Below are 24,021 nucleotides of genomic sequence, written 5' to 3'. Positions count from 1 at the left end.
AAGAAAACAAAACTCTCTATTTACTATAAGCCTGGGAAAGACATTTCATAACATATCCTTTTACTGGCACAGTTAATCTTTAATCCTAACAAGATAATAGTAATTGTTAACTTCAAGCTCAAGGTTCCTCCAGGTTTTCATGCCTGTGTTTTGTACATGTAATTGATGGTGCCCAGGAAAGGGGCAGAGTGCATGCTTTGCATATACAAGTAGGTAACTGGGTGGCCAGCTACCCGATTTGTCCGTGCAGAAAAGGCAAGGCTAGTTAAAAACACGTTGTTCCCCAGTCTCTGTAGGCAGTATTCCTGCAGGCAAGGCTGGCTGAGTGTTCCAGCCCTGAGAATGGCATACAGAGAATACCAGCACAGTGTTTAAGATCTCTCATGTGCCTCTTGCCAGTTGAGTCCTCTCCTGTCTCTCCTTTTGCATTTTCCGCAGCCATTTACCTTCTCTCTGAAGTGAGAGCAGTGACATGCAGCAGCCTTTTCCCCAGCAGCAGCAGCTCAAGCCAGCAATGCTCCAGCAAGACACAGAGATGAGATGCTGGAGGGATGTTTGTAGCAGGGGAGAGTGGTGGGTGGAAAGAAGTGATGCTTTCTGGAGTGAGGTTGACAGCAACATTGTCTGAGGCACAGCCTGTTGAACAGCAGATGTGCCCTTTCCACAGTGCAAATCCCTTTTTTCTCTATCTGCTCTGCTTGTTGGTGCATATTCCTTCCCTCAAATCTCCCATTTCAAAACATCCCATTCACTTCATGCAGTAGGCAAATCCTGACCTCCTGGGCTCCAGCCAGGACTCAAATGGGCAGCACTTATCTCAGGATCAGGCTGCAGCCCTGCTCAGGGGGAAGGCTGCTTAGACTGCTTTCTGCAGGGCTGGGATACAGCAGGGCTGGCAGACAGCAGGCCCGGGGTGCTGCCAGCACTCCCTTGGCTGTGGCGTCAGCTGCACTTGAGCAAGTTGTGCCTGAGACCTTCCTTATGTCCTCACCTGCAAGTACTGGTTTATTCCTGTCTCAGAGTTACCTTATCAGATGATGCCTAATCATGCTGAAATGAGTGGCAGTTTTGCTATGTAAATCATGTTTTGCAGGCTTCCAGGAAGAACACTGACTTCCTTCACTTACAGCACTGACCCACACTTGTAGCCAACCCTCCTAGAGGGAGGAAAAGTGATACTGTGGTCTAGGTTTTAGGCTTTTGTTTCAGACCAAGGGGGGCAGTTTGGGTGTTACTGAACCTACATCCAAGCCTGTGAGTACATTGGGAAATAATTAGGTCTTTGCCGTTATGGTTTAAGGGTTCTCCCTAGTTTTCAGGAAAAAAGTATTTTGGTCTAAAACACATTAAACAAAAGCATCAGACACCTCTGACAAAACTGGAAGCTGAAGGTGCTCAGGACTTCACCCTGATGAGCCACAGCTGCTCTCCCCAGCAGGGTGGCTTTGCTTTTCTGGGATTGGGGTCAAGGCAGGAGTAGGAGTTCCTGCTACCAGAACTGCCCATGGCCAGGAATTAATGGAGGATCAGTGCCTAGAGTATGGAACGAAGGTCACTGACCTGACATTCTCTGCACCAGTCCATGGACACCTCCACAAATAAATTTAGTATATCCTAGGGCAGTCCCAAACTGCACGAGCAGTTTGAATTAATGAAATGCAGGTCTGCTAAAACGGTAGATCCAGAGCACTGCTTAAGTTAAAGCACCCTGCACTCCATCACTGATAGCCCAGCCCTGGCAAGCTTGCAAGGAAAGCATGTCTTGCAGGAGTTTGCAAAACAGAACAGATTTGACCATAGATGTGAGCTGAAATCCAAGGCTGGTTTCAGGTGCAGGACTTTCATGTCACCCTTGTAAGAGAAGGTAGTTAACATTCAGTGTCAAAAATTAACTTAAAATAACCATAATTGAGGCAATCACTTACAGTTTGCTTGGCATTTTATTTCCTTTCCTGCTGAAACTATCTGGTGTTCAAGTAAATTTCTGATCACAGGAGAATTTAGCCCTCAAAGTGCTTCTAATCAACCACTAAACACTTGCATCATTAAAAGTCACCCCAGCCATTTTGCAAGTTCTGTCAACTCGTTCTAGAGCAAGAGGGGTGCGCTTGCTGCAACGTTCAAAGCCTGCAAACAACTGAAGTGTAGCTGGCAGTGCCATAAGCCAATTAAGATGAAAGCTGTGATACTCACTGGTAGGGTTTCATCACTTTAATATTAAACTATCTTTTTTTACTTAGGCATAGATCAAGAGGTGTTAATGCAGAATCCTTAAAAGAAGTCAAGTATTATCTTAAAATAACAGACCTGTTATTTGCACTTTCATGCTCAATTAATATCTCAGCTCTAAATATCCTAATTTTTTTTCCTCAGAGCTGCAGACTTTAAAGTTGTTATAAAAAGTAAGGATGGCTGCATACTGCAAGTTTACATTTAGGTGTACATTTATAGGACAGAAAGAGTTTTTATTATCTATTCATTCATACAAAATCATGCCTCGTGTTCTTCCTGAAAGGGACTGCAAGAATTAAGTACCTTTCTTTCATTATAGCCACAAATATTTTCCTGCGTTATTTGATAATTAGCTGAAACAATCTGTCACCAAATTCCACAACATGGATTTATCACATCATAGAGAATCTCTAAGATTTGAATGTACTGTAAACCTCTGTGTCAGGCATTGCCTTCAGGAACTTTATTGAAGTCAGCCTTCATTAGAGGAAACACATACTGGAATGACATTAAAAAGAATTATAAAGAAAATCACGCTTGCATTGATGCTGGCTGTTGTATCCCTGTTTTGGGAGGACTTACCACACTATAATGCAATTGCATCATTGGAAAACCTATGTATAGATATGACCTAAAATGGAAATCTAATCCCCTGCCTTTCCTATCAGAAATACTGATACAGATTTTTAAGGCAAATGTTGCATTCTATGTGGAATACTTTCTGGCTTGTAAGCAAATGACTCATGAAACACATTTCACACAGTAAGACATGGGGAAAAAAAAGACCAAGACCAAAAAATAGAGTTAGGAAAAAGAATTGTTAGCTCCCCCTCTAGAGTCTGAAGCACCAGACCCTGGGCCATGATGGTCTTATATTTTGACTCAGATGGTAAAAAAAGGCTCCTTTTTCATATTTTGGTTACCAAAACCCATTTTTGCCTGGTTCCCCCAGTGTGTGGCTCTGCTCTGGAGTTATTTTATTCCAGTCACAGCAGAGATGAGGTGCTGTTCTGGGTGAATGTTCTGGTGCATCTGTGGTTGCCAATGTGTACGTTTCTACATGTCTAGGGCACCCCTGAAGGCAGCCTGCACCATCTTCATGGATTTCCTTCTGAGCGTTTTGCCTTCTGAAAGGATTGACCTGGTTGACAAACTGAAATTGAGCGACACTCCCTTTCTGTACTCTGCACTCACTGGTGAGCTGTATTCTCTCTGCAGCTGACTCAAGGAGTTGAACTTCTCCCACCTGGCAGCAGTTACCATCAGCAAATAAACTCAGGTGCAAATCCTTAGCCCCCTTAAGCAGAGTCACTGCCAGCAGGCTTTTATCTTCATGAAGCCCAGAACTTGAACCATACCCTTTTCAGGTAGTGTTTTTTAACTGCTGTTAAAACTGCTGTAGACCATAAGTGATTTGTACATCAAAAGATAATCCCTGAGGCTGCAGTAAACAAGATTTTTAACCTTTCTACACTAGTCCTTTGCATCCAAAAAAAGGGGAGAGGTGCTAAACACAAGTAAGTTCCCATTCGGCCTTTATTTGGGTGCAGGTGGAATCTGTGACTTGCTCTAGCCTGCCCAATAGATCTTTGTTGCTTGAGTGTTCTTCTGGATGAAGAGCTTCAAGGCACTGCTTTGGCCAAGGGCTCAGTGCCTGAAGCCACTGTCCAAGGGTGCCCCGTGCCCCTCAGCAGGGCTTGTCTCAGGGGAAGTTGCAGGCTTTTGCACAAGATCAGCTTTGCTCTGCATCATGGACTGAAGTCTCAGCTGTAGGCCCTGAGAAACTTTTTGAACATCTGTAAACAAGCATCAGTAAAAATTTTTTTGTTTTGGCTTAACTTTTATTATTAGAGTGATTTCATGCTCAAAATTTCAGAAGGTACCATCTGAGAAAGACACTAGTCAGTGCCTTTGCACTAATTGGTGCCCTCAGGGAGCCATTTGCATGCAGGAAGAAACAGAGGACAGCAGGGATTTCCTGATTTGTCCAAGTCCAGTCAGCTGGGATTGTGGGAAACCACATCAACATAAATTGACTAGGCTCAGCATATTACTAATCAATTCTGCCTGTCCCCTGTCAACATTATGGCCAACTTGTACTTCCAAGCACAGAGGGGATCCTTGGTCTCACCTGACAGCCTGGGTCTGCTGGAGCAGGAAGGTGATGTAGTCATTTAGTCGGCTTTTATTATTGCAACCCTTTCCTCCATTCCTTGACAAACTCTCCACAAATGAGCTAATTTTTAAACGGTATCTTTTGTTCTGACCTGTCTTGAGCTTGAGCCTGGATTTGCTGTAATGCACTCCTGTCTGTGCTTAGCATTTTGGGAAGCGTTTATCGTGTTAAGATTTTAAAGAATTTTTAAGAATTTTTTTTTCAGTAAGTAGAAAATATTGCATCAGTCTGGTTTGGAGCCATTTTATATGTTGCTTCTTCCCAGCTGGCTGAATGCCCTTTCCCTTCCCCCTTCTCTTTTACGTGGCAGTGCACGGAAAGATGATTGATGGAGCGTCACCAGCACGTTGTCAAAGGCTGGAATAGATTAATGGGCAAGAAACACCAGCCTGTTCCCCTTCATGTGTGATTGTTTGAAGGCAGGCTCATATTTTAACAGGAATTATATCCTGCTTCTCTGGATTCCCCCAATCAGGAATTGAAGGATGGGATTTCTATCTGAGATTGAAAGGTGGCAGCCACAAAGAGCCAGTTTATTACTTGGGACAACTGTCTGCCTCCCATCTGACCAACAGCATCTCCCTGAGACCTGTTTCAGGCAGGTTGCTCGCCTCCTTAACAAGGTGGATTTTTGCCACCAGTTAACATTTACACCTCTAGTTCTTTCTCCTTGCAGACACAGCTCATTATGGCACAGGCCACGTGGCCAGAGGAGCTCTGATCTGTAACCCGATTTTCACCTGAGGGACGCTGCTCAGTGTGCCTGTGCTGCAGGGAAGGAGCACATCTGACCCCAAGCAGCTCACAACTTTCAAAAAAGCTTTTTTGGTGGTTGGCCTGGGCCACAAAGTCAGCCTTGATCTGTGCCTCAATTCCCCAGCTGCAAAACAAGGATAGCAATATGGTAATTTCCAAACATTGCACTTGCCATGGATTGTTTTCTAGCAGAAATGCTAGGAATGCAATTTATAAGAGAAATTAATCAAAGACTGAGCTGAATCCTGGCAGGGGAAAATAATCAAACCCAGAGTATGAATGTTTTCTGCATTTTCTTGAAGGTAGACATTGCCAGCATTTCGTAATCAGCTGTTGCAGGCCTAACAGATATTTCAGCATTGTTATTTGTAGTCCCCAGTAGTGGCCTCCACTAAAAGGTTTGAATGTGGCAGGAATTACGTCTTTCACACCAGTCTATCTGTGTCTACCAGAAGGCTACACCTGGCTGTCATAAACCCCTGCTCCAAGGGCTAGATGGAGCCCATTTTTCTGATTATCCAGGAAACAGCTGTTCTTCCCAGTTTATTCTCTCTTCAGTGGTTCTGATCTCAAGCCTGTGTCCAACCAGATAAAAGCTGCATTTAAGAGCCTCTTGAAGCAGGTGCATTTTCTTTTCATATGTAGCTGGAAAGCAGAGCTACTGTTAATATTCTTCTAGTAATTTTACAAGCAAAATAATAAATTTTTACTTGTTGCCTGGCTGGTGCGAAGTGATTACCTGTGGTTTGCTAATCCAGTGCAGCTCTTTGTCTGCTTTTCTGTCTTGTTGTGACAAAGGTCTGTGCTTCATATCAGTATTTTCTTTGATAGAGATTTGCAACAGATGATGTTTAGTTAGAAAAGATTGCTGAACATAACTATTCCTGCTCTGTATGTTCTTGGAGTTCATTTCTGGAGTATCCTGAGATGTTTGAGGGTTTTTTGGGCAATGTGAGTTTGTTTCTGCTCTGGATGCAGCCTCTGGGGAAGCACATCCTCTGGATTTACATTTACAAAACTTCGCATTCTTTTAGGGATTTTGATACCCTGCCTGAATTTGAATCTGTTTGAGAGAGCTGATACTTTGTTTACCTGGCATTTCAGTTGTTTCCTGTTTGCTTTTGTGACAGTTTGCTGCATATTGGCCATGATAATCATGACCTAAAAACAAGTTGCCCTTTGACAATTGTGACCTAAAAACAAAAATAAATTGCCCTTTTTTCTGTAGCCATTTTCTGCAGCCATTTCCTGGAGTCCAGTATCTGCCTCTGTCAGGCAGGTTACATGGAAGTTTTGTAATTGTCACCCCAGTCCATTCTCCCCAGATGGAACACTGGAAGGAAAAAGAAACTTCCTATTACATGCCCCTGCTTGGTACAGGTGGAACTTGTACAATTTGCAAGTTGTGTGCAGGGTCTCTTTGAGTCATGATGTGGGCCACAAGCAGCCTCATCTTCTATGCTGACTGCAGCCTACATGTCTGGGAGAGCTTCTTGCTCTTTGGCAATTTGTATTCATTTGTTCTCCAAGAAAACAAGGCTTCAGGGAAGACTTTTACTAAGCACCTTATAGATGTTACTGTGCACCAACTCAACGTGCAGTTTATGTGTCTCCCCTTTCTCTTCTGGTGGAAAAGGAGTGGGCTGGATATTTGGAGCCTGCTTTTACTTACAAAAAGCCCAAAAAAAAGATTGTGTAAGCATTAATGATTTGTTATTGTGTCTGGGAGCCACAGTGCTGCAGGACTTTGCTCTAATGGTGCTTTCACAAGAAAGAACTAATTTGACTAACTTTATTAATTCCAGTTTGTTTTAAGTTTGCTCATTAGTAATTTAACGCAAGATGCTTCAGCTGAAGAGGCCATGTCAGGACAAGGAAGAGCAGAGGGAAAGTGCCAGGAATCATTAGTGTTTATTAACCACTGCACTCATCAATCTTGACTAAGAGCACAGCCCATTCGTTCTGGACTGGTGGACTGAGATACAGAAATATCATTAACAGTGAAAATGCTTCTTTCCAGGTCAGTCTGTAATGGGCAGGCATCCAGACAACACCCGCACCCCATCCCCAAATGTTCCCAGCCGTTCAGCTGGTCTCCTCACAGTCCAGCCTGAACTGACAGCTCAGCAGCCTCTGGAAGGAGGAAGCCCTGCCCCTAGCCAGCCATAGTATCAATTAACAAATACAGCATTTTCGTCCCCCATAAGCATTACTGAAAGGTTAAGTGTTGTTATGAAGGGGGTTTTTAATTGCTTTTCAAATTATTAAATGATTAATACTTTTGTGCTTTGTTGGATCAGGTCTGGCACTTTGTGTTGGCAACATATTCTTCTCACTGAAAGTCTTGAAACATTAAAATGGAAAGGTTTCTCTTTTTTTTCTGTTTACACAAAGTGTTTAATAACCAATTTCAGCAACTGCAAGGCACTGAGCTGATGACTCAGAGCTCTGACCTGTGAGTCGGGGCTGAATGAATGCCTCCAAAAGGTTGGAGGAGGGAATAATACTACATTTGCCAGCTTTCTAATGAGAAATATGACCCCTGCCCAGTCCACTTGCAGTCATTAAGGATCACATTTCACTTAGAGATGTGTTTTCTTGTATCCTACCCAAATTGCAACTTGAGTAGTTGCATTTTGCTCACTAAAATATCCCTGTGGTTTAATTGAAGAAGTTATGTTTCCCTTCCCCTCTTAAAAGCTTTGTTGTATAATGTTGTGGTGCTGTCGTGATCTGTGCTGTCTGATCTGCAGAGCACACACACACAACCCTCAGGTGAAAGCCTCTGAAGCCTTCGACAGTAGGAGGTAGAACGAGGGGGAAAGTGGCATCTTGGGAAGGTGGTTCAGCATTGCATCCCCATTTGAGTCTCTTGCCACCCTTGTGAAGTGTGTGACAACACTGTCACGCTGCAGGGGCAGCATTTTGCATTTACTTTGCACGTGTGTAAGTCACTGCACAAGGTAGAGCATCAGGTGCCTGCTCCTGGGCATCAGATCTGTGACAATGGGCACATTGTTGGACTGAGCACTGAGATGGCACAGCCTGGAAACAAGCAATGGCATTAAAACACAGCATGGATGCTCAGACACATTGTGTGTGTCATGACGTTTTGTGGATGAGATTTAGGTACTTTATGAGTAAAGGGTTTGTGTTGGATGACATTCGGTAATTGAGGGGATGGAAAGAGATTGCAGTTTAATTAAAATTCTAATCCCAATTTTGACAATTTTTCTTGCCAGGTCAGCAGCCTGTGTGTTCTATTTCTGATTCTGTGAATTAAATGGGCTGACAGTTGTCATTTCTTTGGAAATGCCCGTAAATCCAGCTAAAAATTAGCAACCATCAATGTGTTTGAGAGCAGCTTCGAGCAGGGCTGTGTCACGCAGCAGTTTCCCATCAGTGTCCCGTGCAGCTGCAGCCTCACCGCTGTGTCCCTGTCCGCAGGTAGTTGAGCAGTGCTGTCACCTGTCCCCAGCCATGAGGCTCCCCGTGCTCTGTGCCTTGGTGACGCTGCTGAGCCTGTCCCGCTGCCGGGCCGTCAGCTTCCCCGAAGACGAGGACCCCATCAACGTCGTGGACTACCACTGTAAGTAATCTGCATAAAGTGCTGATAAACACCAGGGAAAAAATTCTGATGTCGATTTTTTTTTCCTTGCCCCTGCCACCACCCTCCCCCCACCACAGGATATTTTTAAAAAATCTGATTCCTTTCAAATTGAAATGTGTTTACTGGCTTTGTATCTTTAATGGAACACTTAATCATTTTCTTAAAAAAGCAATCAGAAATACAGCAATAACTTCAGGAAAAAGAACATTTGCTGACATTAGCCATCTTTTCCTCATTTATATTCAAGACATTACTCAAGGAATTTAGTTTAAACCCTTCTACACCTAGTATATACAGCTAATCAATGCTATATATTGATTCTTTAGCTCTATAATCCTGAGTGATGGTGTAGCCCATTTTTACTTGCAGATTCAAGGCAATATCCAGTATTTAGAGGACGCCCTTCAGGCAATGAATCTCAGCACAGACTGGACTTCCAACTAATGCTGAAAATTCGAGACACACTTTATATCACTGGCAGGTAATTTTCCTTCACTCAGTTCATTAGATTAAAATTCTTTTCTCTTCTGGTTTTGCATTTATGTGTAAAATTCATTTTGAAAAATGTGCAGAATATGATAAAAATTAGAATTGGGGCAGAATTTCCCAGAATATCTATGGCCAGTGCATGAAAATTGGATTTGAAGGCTGCAGTTACTGTAGTTAAGCTTAAACCAATGATCAAATGCTCTTTTCTGTCTTTTATATTACTGCCCTGCCCGATAAAAACCTCTCCTGATCATTTTAAACTTGGACTGACACATCAGGGCTGTAGGAGGCGAGGATAACACACTTACATATTTACAGCCCAGGTTAGTCCTCAGCAGAATGGGCAGACACGGATGGATAGCTGGACACTGCAGGTGCTATCTCAGGACCACAGCAATAAAAATCAAAGCCACCCCATGTTACACATGAACAACCTTCTCCCATTTACATTAAACACAGAAAATCCATGAGCATTTCTTGCTCATGTTGCTGGTCTAACATAACATTCTGAAAATAGATTTAGCTTATCAAATAGAGGCACAGAATTAATGAATTTACTTCTGTCTTTTTACTTTGCAAACAGGGACCAGGTTTACACTGTAAACTTAAATGAAGTTCCGAAATCAGAAGTTATCCCAAGCAAAGTGAGTAGATGCCTGCTGGAAAGGGAGAGGTGTTTTCTTTTGTTTTAATGGGTTAAGAATTTGCTGTGACAAGGAATTCAAATGTTCCTTTCTGGTCTGCTTTAACAGAAATTAACATGGAGATCAAAGCAGCAGGACAGAGAGAACTGTGCTATGAAAGGCAAACATAAAGTAAGTTTAGCACATTATAGAAAAATGACACTAGTATTTATTATATACATGGAGTTTGTGATTAATACATCTTACTCTCTTTTCAGGATGAATGCCATAACTTCATTAAAGTCTTTGTTCCAAGAAATGATGAGATGGTGTTTGTCTGTGGAACAAATGCATTTAACCCTATGTGCAGATACTATCGGGTAAGAGTACTGAAGATGTCCTTAATCTGTTACTGGTTTTGCTTGCACTGGTTATGCCATAGCCAATACATCCAGTGTGCCTGGAGAGTGCTTCAAGGTGAAATAAAAACAGACAGAAGCCAATGTGCTGAATTAAGTTTTGTGGAAAGACAATGTTTTGCTTTTGTGCCAGTGCACAAAATAGAAATGACACTATCACCCATTTATTTTTCTTCTCTAGTTGAATACATTAGAGTATGATGGGGAGGAAATTAGTGGTTTGGCAAGATGCCCATTTGATGCCAGACAAACCAATGTCGCCCTCTTTGCTGGTAAGAACTTTTACTTGTAATGAATCTAAATGATTAATGACACCAAAGGAGACAGAGAGCTTTTAAAGCAAGCACAGGAAAGCTAAAGGTGTCATGGTGCCCCTGCTCTTAAATTTTTTAAAGGGCCTCCAAAGGATTAGAAGCTGACCTGTTAATAAATAGGTTACAGCAGTCTGGGGACGTATGACAGTAAAGAAATGGGGAAGAATACAGGCTAGTCAGAATTCTCTAGATTATTAAAGGCCTCTTAACACCATGTTTTCAACTTCCATTTTAGATGGAAAATTGTATTCGGCAACAGTAGCAGATTTCCTGGCAAGTGATGCTGTTATTTATCGCAGCATGGGGGATGGATCTGCCTTAAGAACAATAAAGTATGACTCCAAATGGATAAAAGGTAATTTGGGGAGTATTTTCCCATACACGTGGCAAATGTAATTTCAGTGGCACAGAAGGTCAGGTTATTCACAGTCAGCCTGGTTTACTCATATGCTGCAATGTCAGCACGTATGAGGCTTTCAGAATATTAAAAAGCTGCATAATGAAAAAAAAAACCCAGAATTTTTGTTAAATCCTTCAACAAATGAATTTGCAGTAACAAAATACCTTAGTTGTAATACAATTTCTGTGGGGCCTTGTTGCACTCCATTACCCAATCCTAAAGACTTCAAGTTGATTTAAACTCCAGTGTACCTGTATTTGGACTTCCTAAAGTATCTGGAAGACTGGAGCTCTCCTTGGCTGGCATAGACCTGGGGAGGAGTTTCCAAGTCTCACAGTGTCACTATCATGTGCCCATTGAGCAGTTCTTTGAAGTAACTTTTCCTTGCTCTTTCTTACAGAACCACACTTCCTTCATGCCATAGAATATGGGAACTATGTTTATTTCTTCTTCCGAGAAATTGCTGTAGAGCACAACACTTTAGGCAAGGTCAGTATCGTCACCGTGAGCGTTGAGTCATAGCAGAAGGAGCTCATCCTAAAGCAGCATCAGGAATGAGCACAGTTCATAATATGAAGAAGGAACTAGGACAAAGCTTGCACAGTTTTATCACGGTTATAATTTACAGGGAGGGGAGAAAAAGAGAACTAGAGCAGTGCATTCTTCCACCAAAAAGCTGTTTCTGTTCTCCGGCCTCGCTGTTAGTGAGCTCGCTACAGGTGCCTTTCAATGTGCTGTTGCCTTAGTGCTGCTGTTGCCTTAACTCTTGTGCCAAGTACTGGAAAAGCTGAGGGTGTTTTCATGCTTATTAAAGAAACAAAAGAAAACAACACAAAAGGAGAGCTTCAAAGAAGTTTCTCTAATGTCCCTGGATATTGAATAATTCAGTCATGCCAGTACAGAGGATAATACTCATGCCTCACCATGGAAGGATATTCTACAATAAATTATTAAATCCCTTACACATGGTTAATTAAAGTCTTTAAATCTCACTAACAATATGATTTTGAAGGTGAAAAGGGTGGGAGCAAACTGTGGAGATGCATTTGCTTGGTGATACATTAAGATGCCTGTGCACTACAAGCTGAACACCATTTGCTTTCATCTTCTCTGTGCAGATAAATGGCAGCTTCCTGTTAGCAACGTTATCTTGGTGTTTCATTAAGAGCTCAGAAACAAGCACTGTTTCCCTTGCATCTCTCAAGCCTCTCTCCCTTTTTCCTTTTTTTTTCCTTTCACAGGCTGTGTATTCCCGTGTGGCACGCATCTGCAAAAATGACATGGGGGGCTCCCAAAGGGTCCTGGAGAAGCACTGGACATCCTTTCTGAAAGCTCGGCTCAACTGCTCTGTTCCTGGGGATTCATTCTTCTACTTTGATGTTCTGCAGTCTATCACAGACATAATAGAAATCAATGGAGTGCCCACTGTCGTGGGTGTATTCACCACACAGCTCAACAGGTAAGAGTTGAGCAACCTTTCACCAAAGGCAGATCTCGGGTTCTCTCTTACACTGAGATTGGTGCCATTGTAATCTGAGTTCTTGAAACTATTTTTTGAATTTCACAGTATCCCTGGTTCAGCAGTGTGTGCTTTCAGCATGGATGACATTGAGAAAGTCTTCAAAGGGAGATTTAAAGAACAAAAGACTCCTGACTCTGTTTGGACAGCTGTACCTGAAGACAAAGTACCAAAGCCAAGGTAAAAGGTTCTTACTCAAAATGTCATAACATTGTCCCTGTAAAGAGCTACCTTAAATCAGCTGCACTCTTGAGTGCCTTGCTGGGTAAAGCCCAAAGCAGAGCTTGATGTTTCAGCCATAAGGATGCTCATTAACCGGCTGCCTTCTCTCATTAACTAAAATATCAAGAGGAAAACAATATTGTTCTCATTTCAGACCTGGCTGCTGTGCAAAACATGGCCTAGCAGAGGCTTACAAAACCTCCATTGATTTCCCAGACGAAACGCTCTCCTTCATCAAATCTCATCCATTGATGGACTCAGCTGTTCCCTCAGTCACTGAGGAGCCCTGGTTTACCAAAACACGTGTCAGGTATGACAGTTCAAAAGTAACACCTGTGAAAAGGAAAACAAAACAACTTGCTGTTAATGATGTGCCTTCTGGTCTTGCTAGATACAGATTGACAGCAATTGCTGTAGACCACGCTGCTGGACCCTACCAGAACTACACAGTCATATTTGTTGGCTCAGAAGCAGGAGTAGTACTTAAAATCTTGGCAAAGACCAGGCCTTTTTCTTTGAATGACAGCATATTACTGGAAGAGATTGAAGCATATAATCATGCAAAGTAAGTATTACCAGAACATCTGAGCTCTTCATCTAGTCCTTGGTACCTAGCTAAAAAAGATTATGGTAAACTAGCTCATTATCACCAACATCACCATTTGTTTGTCATTTCATCGTGTTCCTCATGTTGAATAACCTGAAAGTATTTGGTCACTTGCCATTTTGCATGGGTTGAATGAACAACCTAATTCCACTCCAGTGACGTCAGTGACACGGTCTGACTCTCCCACAAATACTTCTGAAACGTCAGAAGTCCTTGGTGATGTTAAAAAGAAATGATCTGTGCTTATCTTGAGGGTTGCTCAAGAGTGGCTGATAGTGTATAACCTATATCTGATCATTTTAAACTTGTTTATTTTTTGGCACAAAGAATTTGGGAGTGGAAGCATTCCAATTAGACTCTACAGCCATCCAATACAGGACTCCTCTTCTGCTCTCTCATGATACTTATGCTGACTGAGAGAACAAAGAAAATGGATTTGGAATTTTTTTTCCTACATAGTTCAGTGAACTTCTCACCTAGGTGTTAGCAGGAGTCAGAAGCCAGCATTTGATAACTCAGAGGTTTGTTTAGCAATGTCTCAGCAAAGAGTCCTAGGTTACATTTATGTGTGTGAAAAGTTTCTGTTCAGTAGCTACACAGACAGTAATAAAATGTTTACTGCACAAAGTACTACGGTCATTAAAGCAGTGGCCTGCCCTTGTTTTTGCTGACCAGGTGTAATGCAGAAAGCGAGGAGGACAGAAGAGTCATTTCCCTCCAGCTGGACAGAGATCACCATGCTCTGTTCGTGGCATTCTCCAGCTGCGTCGTTCGACTTCCCCTGAGTCGGTGTGAGCGTCACGGGTCATGTAAAAAGTACGGCTCCATTCCTGAACTCCCCCTTAAAGCAAGGGCACCAACATTTCTTTGGAAGGAAGTAAAACATGCATGATTTTTTGGGGTTTTTCTCTTGCAAGGGCATGTATTGCTTCACGGGACCCGTACTGTGGCTGGTTAGACCATGAGGCATGTGGAAGAGTGACACCAGGCATGCTGTAAGTACTCCTTTTCAAGTTAGCCCAGCATCTCTAAATATGCTTTACATGAGCTCATGCCCTGTGCTCTTCCCTTGCACACAGTTACTAAATCTCTGGTTTTTTAAAGATTTTTTTCCAGTGGACTGTATCTGTAAGAGAACAGAATGCTAAGTCTGGCTTAATTCTGGAACCTCTGGGTGAAGACTTGCTTTCAGTGGGAGTTTTAGATGTGTAGGAGGACAGGCAGATCTGTAGGAAGAGAAGTTGGAAGCAGGCAGGCAAGCAATTGCACTATGCAAACCTGAGCAGCTCCAAGAGGACAGGACACAGTATCCCCTCCCAGGCATGCTCATGGTCAGGGCAGAGGCAATTGCAAATATGAAAGCGCAGGATTCACAGTGGGAAGAGCAAGGTTGTGCCTCTGCAGTGGAGCTGGGGTGTTATATATGCATACCAAAGGCATTTTGCACAAATCAAGTCTCTAATATATGGTGCACTGGCAGCTGTATTTTAAAAAGAGGCCTTTGTAGCAGGCCAGTGCAAACTTTAACTGGAATAATTGGATGGTTGTATCTAAACCCAAGAGCATGCCCATTGGAGAAGACATGATGTAGTTGTTAAAAAATGGGATTGTTTTTCTTCTATTTCCTGGCATAAGCACACAGAGATAGTTTTAAAGCCGGACTATCCTGTACATTTTGTACAATCCTGTGGGCCATACACTGGCTGTTGTGTATGTTTCCATCTGCTGCTTCCAGGAAAAAAAAAATCTCCATTTATATCCTTACTAATACTGTTAATTGCAGGTTCTCTTTGTTTGTTTCATACAACCACAGCACGGGAGGATACATACAAGATGTCGAATACGGCAACACGGCACAACTTGGGGACTGCCATGGTAAGGCACAGTCACTGCTGCTCCTTTGGAATGTCTCACCATAGTCTGTGGCCACACCTCACTGTGGATGTTAAATTTCTGATGAGCTTTTCAGTAACATGATGAACACATCACCTGGTGTTACTGTGAATGTTCACAAAGCTGAGCTTTTAATCCTGGGTGGCAGAGTTTTTCTCTTTCCTTCACCAGTTTACAGCTATTTGGGGTCTACAGCAAAGTATTGAAGAATTTATTTTTTGTAACCAGTGATATTTTAGTTTTTATTTTCCATTACTCAGGTTTGAGATCTTTTGCTTTCTTTTTGTTACTTTTTACTGATTACTTGTTCCTTTAATTCTTTTAGAAATTTTGCCTACTACAGCTACACCAGATTACAAAATATTTGGCGACCCAACATCTGGTTAGTTTTTTTTAATTTTTTTGAATTAATGACCTTTACTTTCCTTCAGTTCAGCATTTTCAGCCCTTTTTTCCTTCCTTTTGCACAGTTGGCAATCCTCCATTTTTGTGCTTTTACTCATGTTCCCACTGATGGTAAAGATAGTCAGACTCTTCTCACTCAGCACTTCACCCTGTGTAGCCGCATGTTAACAGCTCATTATTTATTGAGACATCTTTTATTAAAGAGCCTGATTAACATAGATGACATCTTCACTGCACGAAGTCCACTAAGCTTTACTCTTGATCCCCAGCCATGCGTTTGTGAATGCCCCTCTTGGTCATCTCTAGTAGATGAATGGCAGAACTTCATCATCTTCCTCCTTACCTCTCCTTTTCTCTTTTCCTTCTTTCCCAGCAAGCTTTTTGCACAAATACACATTTTCTAAAATGTGTATTTCTTTATTTTTTAAATGCTTTAAGTAGTTTATGCTAATGGGAAAAAAATTTAACATCACGAACTGTGTAGCTGAATGAGAAATTGTGTAGATAAAAGTGGCTTAGAAAAAATGTTGTGCATTGTTTTCAGATGGACTTTTGCATCCCTTTCTCCTCCAGTGATTTTTCTAATAAGGTGTTCACCACCAGCTCCTGGTGTTCAGGGACACCCAGTGCTCCTCTGTTGAACTCAAGAGCAGAACCTGTGTTGACTTCAACAGGAGCAAGACTCAGGCCTTACTTTCCAGTCTTTGCTTTTGGAACTTGGGTCTTTGCTTTCAAACCAAGGGCACATTTCTGACTGACAAATAGGACAATAATCTGTCTGTATGTTAAAGTTGTAAGAGTGCAACAAGAACATTATTTGTGTTTTGATTTCTGACATTTTCACTTCTGTAACTTGACAAGAAGTAATGTTTGAGACAAATATTTTCCAGATCTATTTACCCACAATGCAAGTTAGAGACTCACTTAAGGAAACAAAACAAAACAAAACTGTCACACAGAAATGCTCCCTGGCTTTATGAGTGTTTATCAACTGAATTTTCAATGTGGTATTTTAAGACACAGATACAATTGAACCTTATTTTTAAGTCCTGAATGAGTGTGCTTTTGAAGTACATTTCTCAAGTCTGATCTCGAGCCATAGACTTTCCTGCCTAAACCTACTGGGACAGTGAACACAAAATACTCAAGGGTGCAAACGAGACTGGACTGTAAACCCAATTTTATGGGTTTCCTCCTCTGTGCATTTTCACCTAGGCTGTGGTGGGTCTGTTCAGCAAACATGTTACAGAGGAGCCAGAATCTTTGCAGGATTGTTCCTTAGGAACCATTACAAAATAGGGGTTAAAAACATTCCTTTTATCCCCACCTGCAGAAATGGCTCATTCAGCAGTTCCTGGTATACCATAATAGCAGTAATGGAGCTGATCTGGTTTCTCAGGCATAACCTGTCATGAGTGTGCATCGTTCCAAGTAACTTCTTTTTTTTTAAAGATGTTTAAAAGGCAGCCAAGTATGTTGTTTCCAGTGAAGAATATAGCAATTAAGTAGACTAAGTTGTGCTTTTCACCCCCACAGTTGCTTACTCTAACTTTTGCACTGCTTTCACAGTTGGCTTTTCTGGCTTTTCGGCTAGCAGCTGTTGAAGTGTAAATGTACTATTTTCATACTTCTAGTTTTGAAGTAATTGATTTTAATCAGCCATCTGTACTTCTGCAGAGTGTAGTGGGGGGTCACATTTTGCTCTGACATGTAACTCCCATAAAATACTGTGTCCAGCTATAGCTTAGATGTGCCATGAAACACATTAATAAAAATCTGTTTGCCACCACAGACATGGAGTTCTCCTCAGCTTCCATTACCACAATGGCAAGTATCCCAGTTATATCACCTAAAGTGATTGGTTCCTGGAAACCTAAAGTGACTGGCTCTCGGAAATTTGTAGTTCAAGATGACCCAAACACTTCTGATTATTCTGATCCATTATCAGGTGTCCCAAAGGGTAAGGCCTTACCAGGGAATACATTGCAGCTGAATGGAAACCTGATAGTCTCAACATTGTCTAAGGCTTAAGTTAAATGTAACAGCTATGATTGTTGGGCTCTATTTTACACCCATTTCCTGTGAATACGCAGACAGTGCAATCATGTTTTTCATACCTACTTATCCCATGGACAAAGTGCTGCTTAGAGCTTATAATGGGAAACACAGATACTAAGCTCAGCTTTTTAATCCTGGAGTGGTCCAAAACTGCCATTGAAATCAATGGCAGTTCTGGATACATTAAAAAAAAATTACCTTCTGCACCTCTGTTTATTGTTTTCAATCTTAAACTGATTAAGCAGTAACCTAAACACCGGCCTAGACTGTTAGTCCTCATGAATGGTTGCTTATGTTTTGGGTTTTTTTCGTTTTGGTTGGGGGTAGTGACAAAACAGAACACAAAGCAGATCTCCATGAGACATCTGTGTGTTAAATGGGGTGTATCCCAAACTCTGCTTGCCTGGAACATGGTGTTGAACAAGGGTCAGAGTAAGAAAGTACTGAATTTTTATCCTCTGGGTATGAGCATCAGTTTAGAGATGATCTCAGTACATACTGAGACATCCAGAGGTTTTAAGCTGAACACAAGAAACCTATTCTGCCTGTAGTTCATCTTTCTCTAGCCATTCTTTCAGCTAAGTGAACCTTTGATTAGGCTTTTATGGCAACTGAGTCTTTAATTCAATAGGACTACTGCAGTCAACCACAGAATCAGGAAGCTTCCAATCCCCTAACCAAAATTTAACCCAAGTCTCTCTCAGTGCATAGCACAGCAAGGTGACAGACATGTTTGCACAATTCTGTATTTACTGAAAAAATCTCACCAGCCAAAAACCATTTATGTTTTATTACCATTCACCAAAGCATATCAGGTTTCCTATCAGCCATTATGGCCGTGCATTTGTCATTTTAATTTGTTGCAGTTATTTTCTGTTTTGCTTTAAGTTTTTATCATCTGCTCTTGGTTCTGAATCACATTTTGTGTCATAGCTATTAGTGAACTTTACTCATGTTTTCCTTTTGCTTCTGCACAGTGCCATTAAAACCTGTAACCCTGAACATTAACAATATTCAAAGGCCTTGCCTCTAACAAAAAGTGGCTCTGTTTCTTCCCTCTTGCTTTCTCATTTTAACATCTCTTGGGATAGCAACAGAATTACTTTCATTAAAAACTAACATTGTCTTAGCTGCAAGATGTCTGTGGTTGCTTTAAAAAATCTAAAAAAAATCAAAGGGAGCTTGTTAATACCCAAATAAAAAATTAATCAAATATTCAATTTCTTGGTCTAAGCTAAAAGTTTCTAAATTTTAACATTCTCTAATAACTTAACCTAAATTTTTTTTTATAGTGTTATGCAAGTATTTATGTTTATTATTGGTAAAAATAAAAATCAGTGCTCTAACAGAATCACATTATCTTCGAACATGGACATGTATAATGAGTGCAGGTGTGCCACTGCAGGACTAGCAGCCTGGGAGTGGAGCAGTTTACAAGTTTTCTACTGTATTCCATTAGCGTGGCTGTAACAATGCAGTATATATGTTATACATTTTTGCACAACATTTGCATAATCCTGTCTCTCCTTTGATACTGATTTATGAGTTGGGCAGGAGAGGGAAAGAGAAATTCATCTATGAGTTATTAATTGCTGTCTGGCCCAGTAGGACCTTCTAACCTCAATTTTCCAGCAGAAATCATTAATGTTAATAACATAAGGCCCCTATTTGTGAGCCTTAAAGGAAATTTGGGGACAGACTAAACAAAACATAAGGAGAGAAGCTGCAACAGGCATTCCTCATTATCAGAGAAAATGGACAGTCTTCATTTAGCCTTGTCCATGCACACACAGTTATGTTATAATTTTTGTAAAATTATTTGCATTCACCAGAGGAGTAGATTGCAGGATCCTACTGAGTTACACCAACACCACAGCCAGAGCACTTAAAAACACTTAATAGACACTTCCATGAGGAAGGGTGCCTTCTTCTGAAATGTATGAAATGTATGAAATACCTGTGGATTTATGATATCCTGCCTGTCTTTTGCAGGTGTGAGGTGGGAAGTACAATCAGGAGAGTCCAACCAAATGGTACATATGAATGTCCTAATCACTTGTGTCTTTGCTGCTTTTGTCCTGGGAGCCTTTATTGCGGGAGTGGCCGTTTACTGTTACCGGGATATATTTGTCCGGAAATCCAGGAAAATACACAAAGATGCAGAATCGGCTCAGTCCTGCACTGACTCCAGTGGGAGCTTTGCCAAACTGAATGGGCTGTTTGACAGCCCTGTCAAGGAGTATCAGCAGAACATTGATTCACCCAAACTGTACACAAACCTGCTGACCAGCAGAAAGGAGTTGCCTCCAAACGGCGATACCAAGGCCATGATGATGGACCACAGGGGACAGCCTCCAGAATTAGCTGCACTTCCAACTCCTGAATCTACTCCAGTTCTCCAACAAAAGACTCTGCAGGCTATGAAGAGCCAGTCGGACAAAGCGCACGGTAACCTCAATGCCTCACGAAAGGAAACCCCACTAAAAAGCCCTCAGTTTTTTCCTTCTAGTCCTCCACCCCACTCTCCTCTAAGTCATGGACATATTCCCAGTGCTATTGTTCTTCCCAATGCTACCCATGACTACAACACATCTTTCTCAAATTCTAATGCGCACAAGGCGGACAAAAAGATGCAACATATTGATCATCCACTTACAAAATCATCCAGCAAAAGAGACCACAGGAGATCTGTTGATTCCAGGAACACCCTGAATGATTTTCTGAAACACTTAAATGAAACTACTAATAATCCCAAAGCAATTATGGGAGATATTCAAGTGGCCCACCAGACATTAATGCTAGATCCAATGGGCAATATGTCTGAGATCCCACCTAAGGTTCCCAACAGGGAGGCGTCTTTATACTCTCCTCCATCAACTCTGCCGAGAAACAGTCCCACAAAACGAGTGGATGTTCCCACCACTCCTGCAGTACCAATGACCTCTTTGGAAAGGCAGAGGGGTTATCACAAAAATTCTTCACAGAGGCACTCAATATCTGCCCTTCCTAAAAACTTGAACTCACCAAATGGTGTTTTGTTATCCAGACAGCCAAGTATTAATCGTGGGGGGTACATGGCTCCCACGGCAGGCACTAAGATGGACTACATGCAAGGGACGCCTGTCAGCGTTCACCTCCAGCCTTCCTTGTCCAGGCAAAGCAGCTACACGAGCAATGGCACCCTGCCTCGCACAGGAATAAAGAGGACACCCTCCCTAAAACCTGACGTGCCACCAAAACCCTCATTCGTCCCTCAGACGACGCCAGTCAGACCACTGAACAAATACAGCTACTAGGACATGTCTGTGCTAAAATAAGTGGGGCACTGACCTGTACAGGTTGTGAAATGATGTTGTGGTAGACACATGAGGCAGAGACTTGCTTGTTACTAAGGAGAACAAAGTGGCCAAAGAAACTGTCTTTACTTGAGCAACATCTGTGTCTAGCCACATGTAGCTGTAGCGAGACTTGGTGTACTTGCTACAAGCAAACACAAAAAAGAAAGAAAAAAGAAAAAAAAAACAAAAAAACAAAGGAAAGTGCTGGTCATTACATTTCTTTTGTTTGGAGCTAAGGAGACATGTAGCACAATGGGGTGGGGGCTACGTTACTGTTCTAAATAGCTAAACAACAGTTGTTGGGAAAAAATCAGTAAGCAAATACTTGAAAAATGGGTTCCATTTTAGACTGCCATTAAGTGTGGTCATTCCCATTAAATGTGAACATTTTACTATGTATGCATTCACCTTGCCTCTTGCACAAATGTCAGAAAATGGTAATGTCTCAATGAATAGCTGGGTTAATAATCAATTTGCTGGAATTAAGTCTCTGGCCCAACTGTAGCATTATTTTTTTCTCTCCATGTGTGTGGCATTTTGTTTTTGCCACAGATAAAGCTGTGCGTGTGTGTGGATGTGTGTGTGTACTGTACACACTAGGATGTACTTAGATTCCCATTGCATCTTTTATGCTATGGAATTGTTTACATTGAGCATGACTGAACAAACAGATGACTCTGCCTTCTGCAGCCCGCTGGGCTCAGCTGGAGCCAGCTACGGATGAACTGCGCATCTCTGACAGCCTTCTGAGGGGAACGCCTGGATGAAAGAGTCACCCAGTCAAAGAGTGCAGATATGGTTAATTCCTCATAACTCTGGTATGCTGCTATTGATTCAGAGCTGTGCATTTCAAATCTAGTGTTTTGGGCTGGAACAGGGGAGTTTTACTGTGTTTCCACAGTGCCTCCATCCAAAACCTGGCCACTGTGAACTTGAGCCCCTGTACTTCTCACTGAGGGCAGCTAATAGTCAGTTCACTTGGCAAACGCCTGTGTAACTGGAGAAGGTCACGTTTTTGTTGCATTTAATAACACCCTATACGCTGATAGACTCTTGTCAATAAAAAAGGAGAAACATTAATTGGCCTGGCAGAAGCAGTCTGTGAAAACTCAACAGTAGTGCAATCAATTTGTTTTTGTTGTGTAAAGTAAGGTTTGTTTTTTTCCAAAGTCATGCAGGTAATGACAATATTCTGTAAATATTATGTGTGAGTTTACCTGAATCTGTGCATTTTGTGCCTTATTCATGCAAATGATAAAAGTACTAAAAAAAAAATTAAATCTGTCAAGTGTTCTCACTATAGCACATATCTCCCGAGTGCCAGTTGTAAAACCTCTCAACAGCACCCAAAAAAAAAAAAAAAGATAAAACGCAAGAATAATTAATGGTAACTAAAGGCAGCCTACAATCCAAGAAGACAGCAGCATTAAATCACCTTACCATGATAAACATTCCACTCCAGCTCTCTGAAGGATCAAACAGTTATAATGTGAAATCAAATGAGGTTTCTAGGGTAATGGAACACCTGCTAAAGTTGTGTAAGCTATTTAGTAGGGTTTACAGTATCCACTTGCAGCTGATGTTCAACACAGATGGCTATTTTAGCTTGCAAACTACACACTACCACATTGTTTATTGAACATAACTATAGAAATAACCATGGCAGAGGAATATTCATGAATTAGTGGGACAAATAACTGCAACGGGTTTCAGAGACGGTGGAGATTTATATTATGTGTTCAAAAGGGGAGAAAAGGTTAGTCACTAAAAACTGGATCTCTGTTACAGAACAAAGAATAAAGGATAGAAGTAGTCATTTTTTTTCTTGTAAGGCTGTAAGGGACATTTATTTCCTGAGACCTCTGGATCCAAAAATCAATGATCTTCCTTCCTAAACACTTCTGTCTTGCAACTAAAACACTACAGATTAATAACTATTAAAATGTACTCAGTTGTCAGAAGACACAAACTGATCCGAATTCTCTTTACAAATATTAATACAGACTTGTGTGACCCGGAAGATAAATGTATGTGAACCCTGATAACCTCCTGTAACATTGTGCTGCCTTGTAGATGGTAATGTGAGTTCTCTCGGTATTTATGTTGAAATTTCTAACATTCAACCTAGTCCTTATTCTGTTAATTTAATAATAAAAGATGCTTTATCCATTTGTGCAAAGGTAAACGCAGATTGTATCTTTTTTAATGGTACGGCATAAAAAAGTAACCCTTAAATGAAGCTGCTCTATTACTATAGAGTACTTTAACATGTATAGATATCTTGTAAACTTGTATTGTGGATGTGTAAATAATACGTTCTTTGGGTTTTTAACACCGCATGTAAAGTCAAAATAAAATATTCCCATGTACTGAGTGTGTAATTCATTATTGGTGCAGATGCGTTGTGGATTACTCTGTTTGCCTGCAGCAGCTCTGCGAGGAGGGCGCGGAGCCCTCGGCCGCTCCCTGGCCTCTGGGACTTGAGGAGGTTGGGGTGACACACCAGGGTCCTGTGTGTCCTCTTCAGCCACCGAGCTCTGTGTCCCTGGGGCAGTCTGGTAAATACGAAATACAGAGGTAAATACAAAAATCAGAGTAAGCAGCATGTGGTGGCAGAGCTCAGTCCAGAGTCAGGGCTGCCCACACAACACCAACACCATGCACTGAAGTTGATCCTTGGAGCTCCATCCAGGTGTCAACTGGCCTCTTGTTCCTGCAAACCTTTCTTATCAAGGTCAAAAAAATACCAATTTTGTGCAAATACAGTACAGTTTTGAAAGAAGGTAGTGTGTTCCTTCTACAATGTGGATTACAAAAGACAGCTAATTCCTGGCCAAATTAACTGCTGACTCACATAGCAGGACATTCCTAAATACTTATTAATGCTTAATAATTGAAACTCACATTTCAGGCAGACAGTTAAAGCCCAACAGAAAAATAGGTGCTGTATATTTAGTATG

The 24,021-nt window shown here is 41.5% G+C and overlaps 1 protein-coding gene across 10 annotated transcripts in view; it reads left to right on the top strand.

The window, feature by feature from the left end:
- SEMA6D (semaphorin 6D) overlaps nucleotides 1-23,509 on the top strand; it is a 31,234-nt gene extending 7,725 nt beyond the window's left edge. Inside the window, exons 2-19 of one of the 10 annotated variants that reach the window (XM_041469000.1) lie at nucleotides 8,612-8,753; nucleotides 9,144-9,255; nucleotides 9,847-9,907; nucleotides 10,016-10,078; nucleotides 10,165-10,266; nucleotides 10,487-10,577; nucleotides 10,855-10,974; nucleotides 11,420-11,508; nucleotides 12,261-12,478; nucleotides 12,587-12,718; nucleotides 12,915-13,070; nucleotides 13,152-13,325; nucleotides 14,043-14,183; nucleotides 14,285-14,362; nucleotides 15,181-15,242; nucleotides 15,586-15,642; nucleotides 17,458-17,625; nucleotides 19,716-23,509. In XM_041469000.1, the coding sequence (XP_041324934.1) occupies nucleotides 8,645-8,753; nucleotides 9,144-9,255; nucleotides 9,847-9,907; nucleotides 10,016-10,078; nucleotides 10,165-10,266; nucleotides 10,487-10,577; nucleotides 10,855-10,974; nucleotides 11,420-11,508; nucleotides 12,261-12,478; nucleotides 12,587-12,718; nucleotides 12,915-13,070; nucleotides 13,152-13,325; nucleotides 14,043-14,183; nucleotides 14,285-14,362; nucleotides 15,181-15,242; nucleotides 15,586-15,642; nucleotides 17,458-17,625; nucleotides 19,716-21,019 (3,237 nt within the window). In that variant the 5' untranslated portion in view covers nucleotides 8,612-8,644 and the 3' untranslated portion in view covers nucleotides 21,020-23,509. Of the gene's footprint in view, nucleotides 1-8,611; nucleotides 8,754-9,143; nucleotides 9,256-9,846; nucleotides 9,908-10,015; nucleotides 10,079-10,164; nucleotides 10,267-10,486; nucleotides 10,578-10,854; nucleotides 10,975-11,419; nucleotides 11,509-12,260; nucleotides 12,479-12,586; nucleotides 12,719-12,914; nucleotides 13,071-13,151; nucleotides 13,326-14,042; nucleotides 14,184-14,284; nucleotides 14,363-15,150; nucleotides 15,243-15,585; nucleotides 15,643-17,457; nucleotides 17,626-19,715 lie in introns of those variants that run through there. The other 9 variants (XM_041468998.1, XM_041468999.1, XM_041469002.1 and 6 more) reach the window with 9 other exon arrangements.
- Nucleotides 23,510-24,021: the final 512 nt, after the last annotated feature.

The sequence above is a fragment of the Pyrgilauda ruficollis genome, unplaced genomic scaffold, assembly GCF_017590135.1.
Source record: "Pyrgilauda ruficollis isolate IOZ18807 unplaced genomic scaffold, ASM1759013v1 scaffold23, whole genome shotgun sequence".
In the NCBI taxonomy this organism is placed as follows: domain Eukaryota; kingdom Metazoa; phylum Chordata; class Aves; order Passeriformes; family Passeridae; genus Pyrgilauda; species Pyrgilauda ruficollis.
The sequence above is the reverse complement of the archived record's forward strand: the minus strand, read 5'-3'. Positions and strand labels throughout refer to the sequence as shown.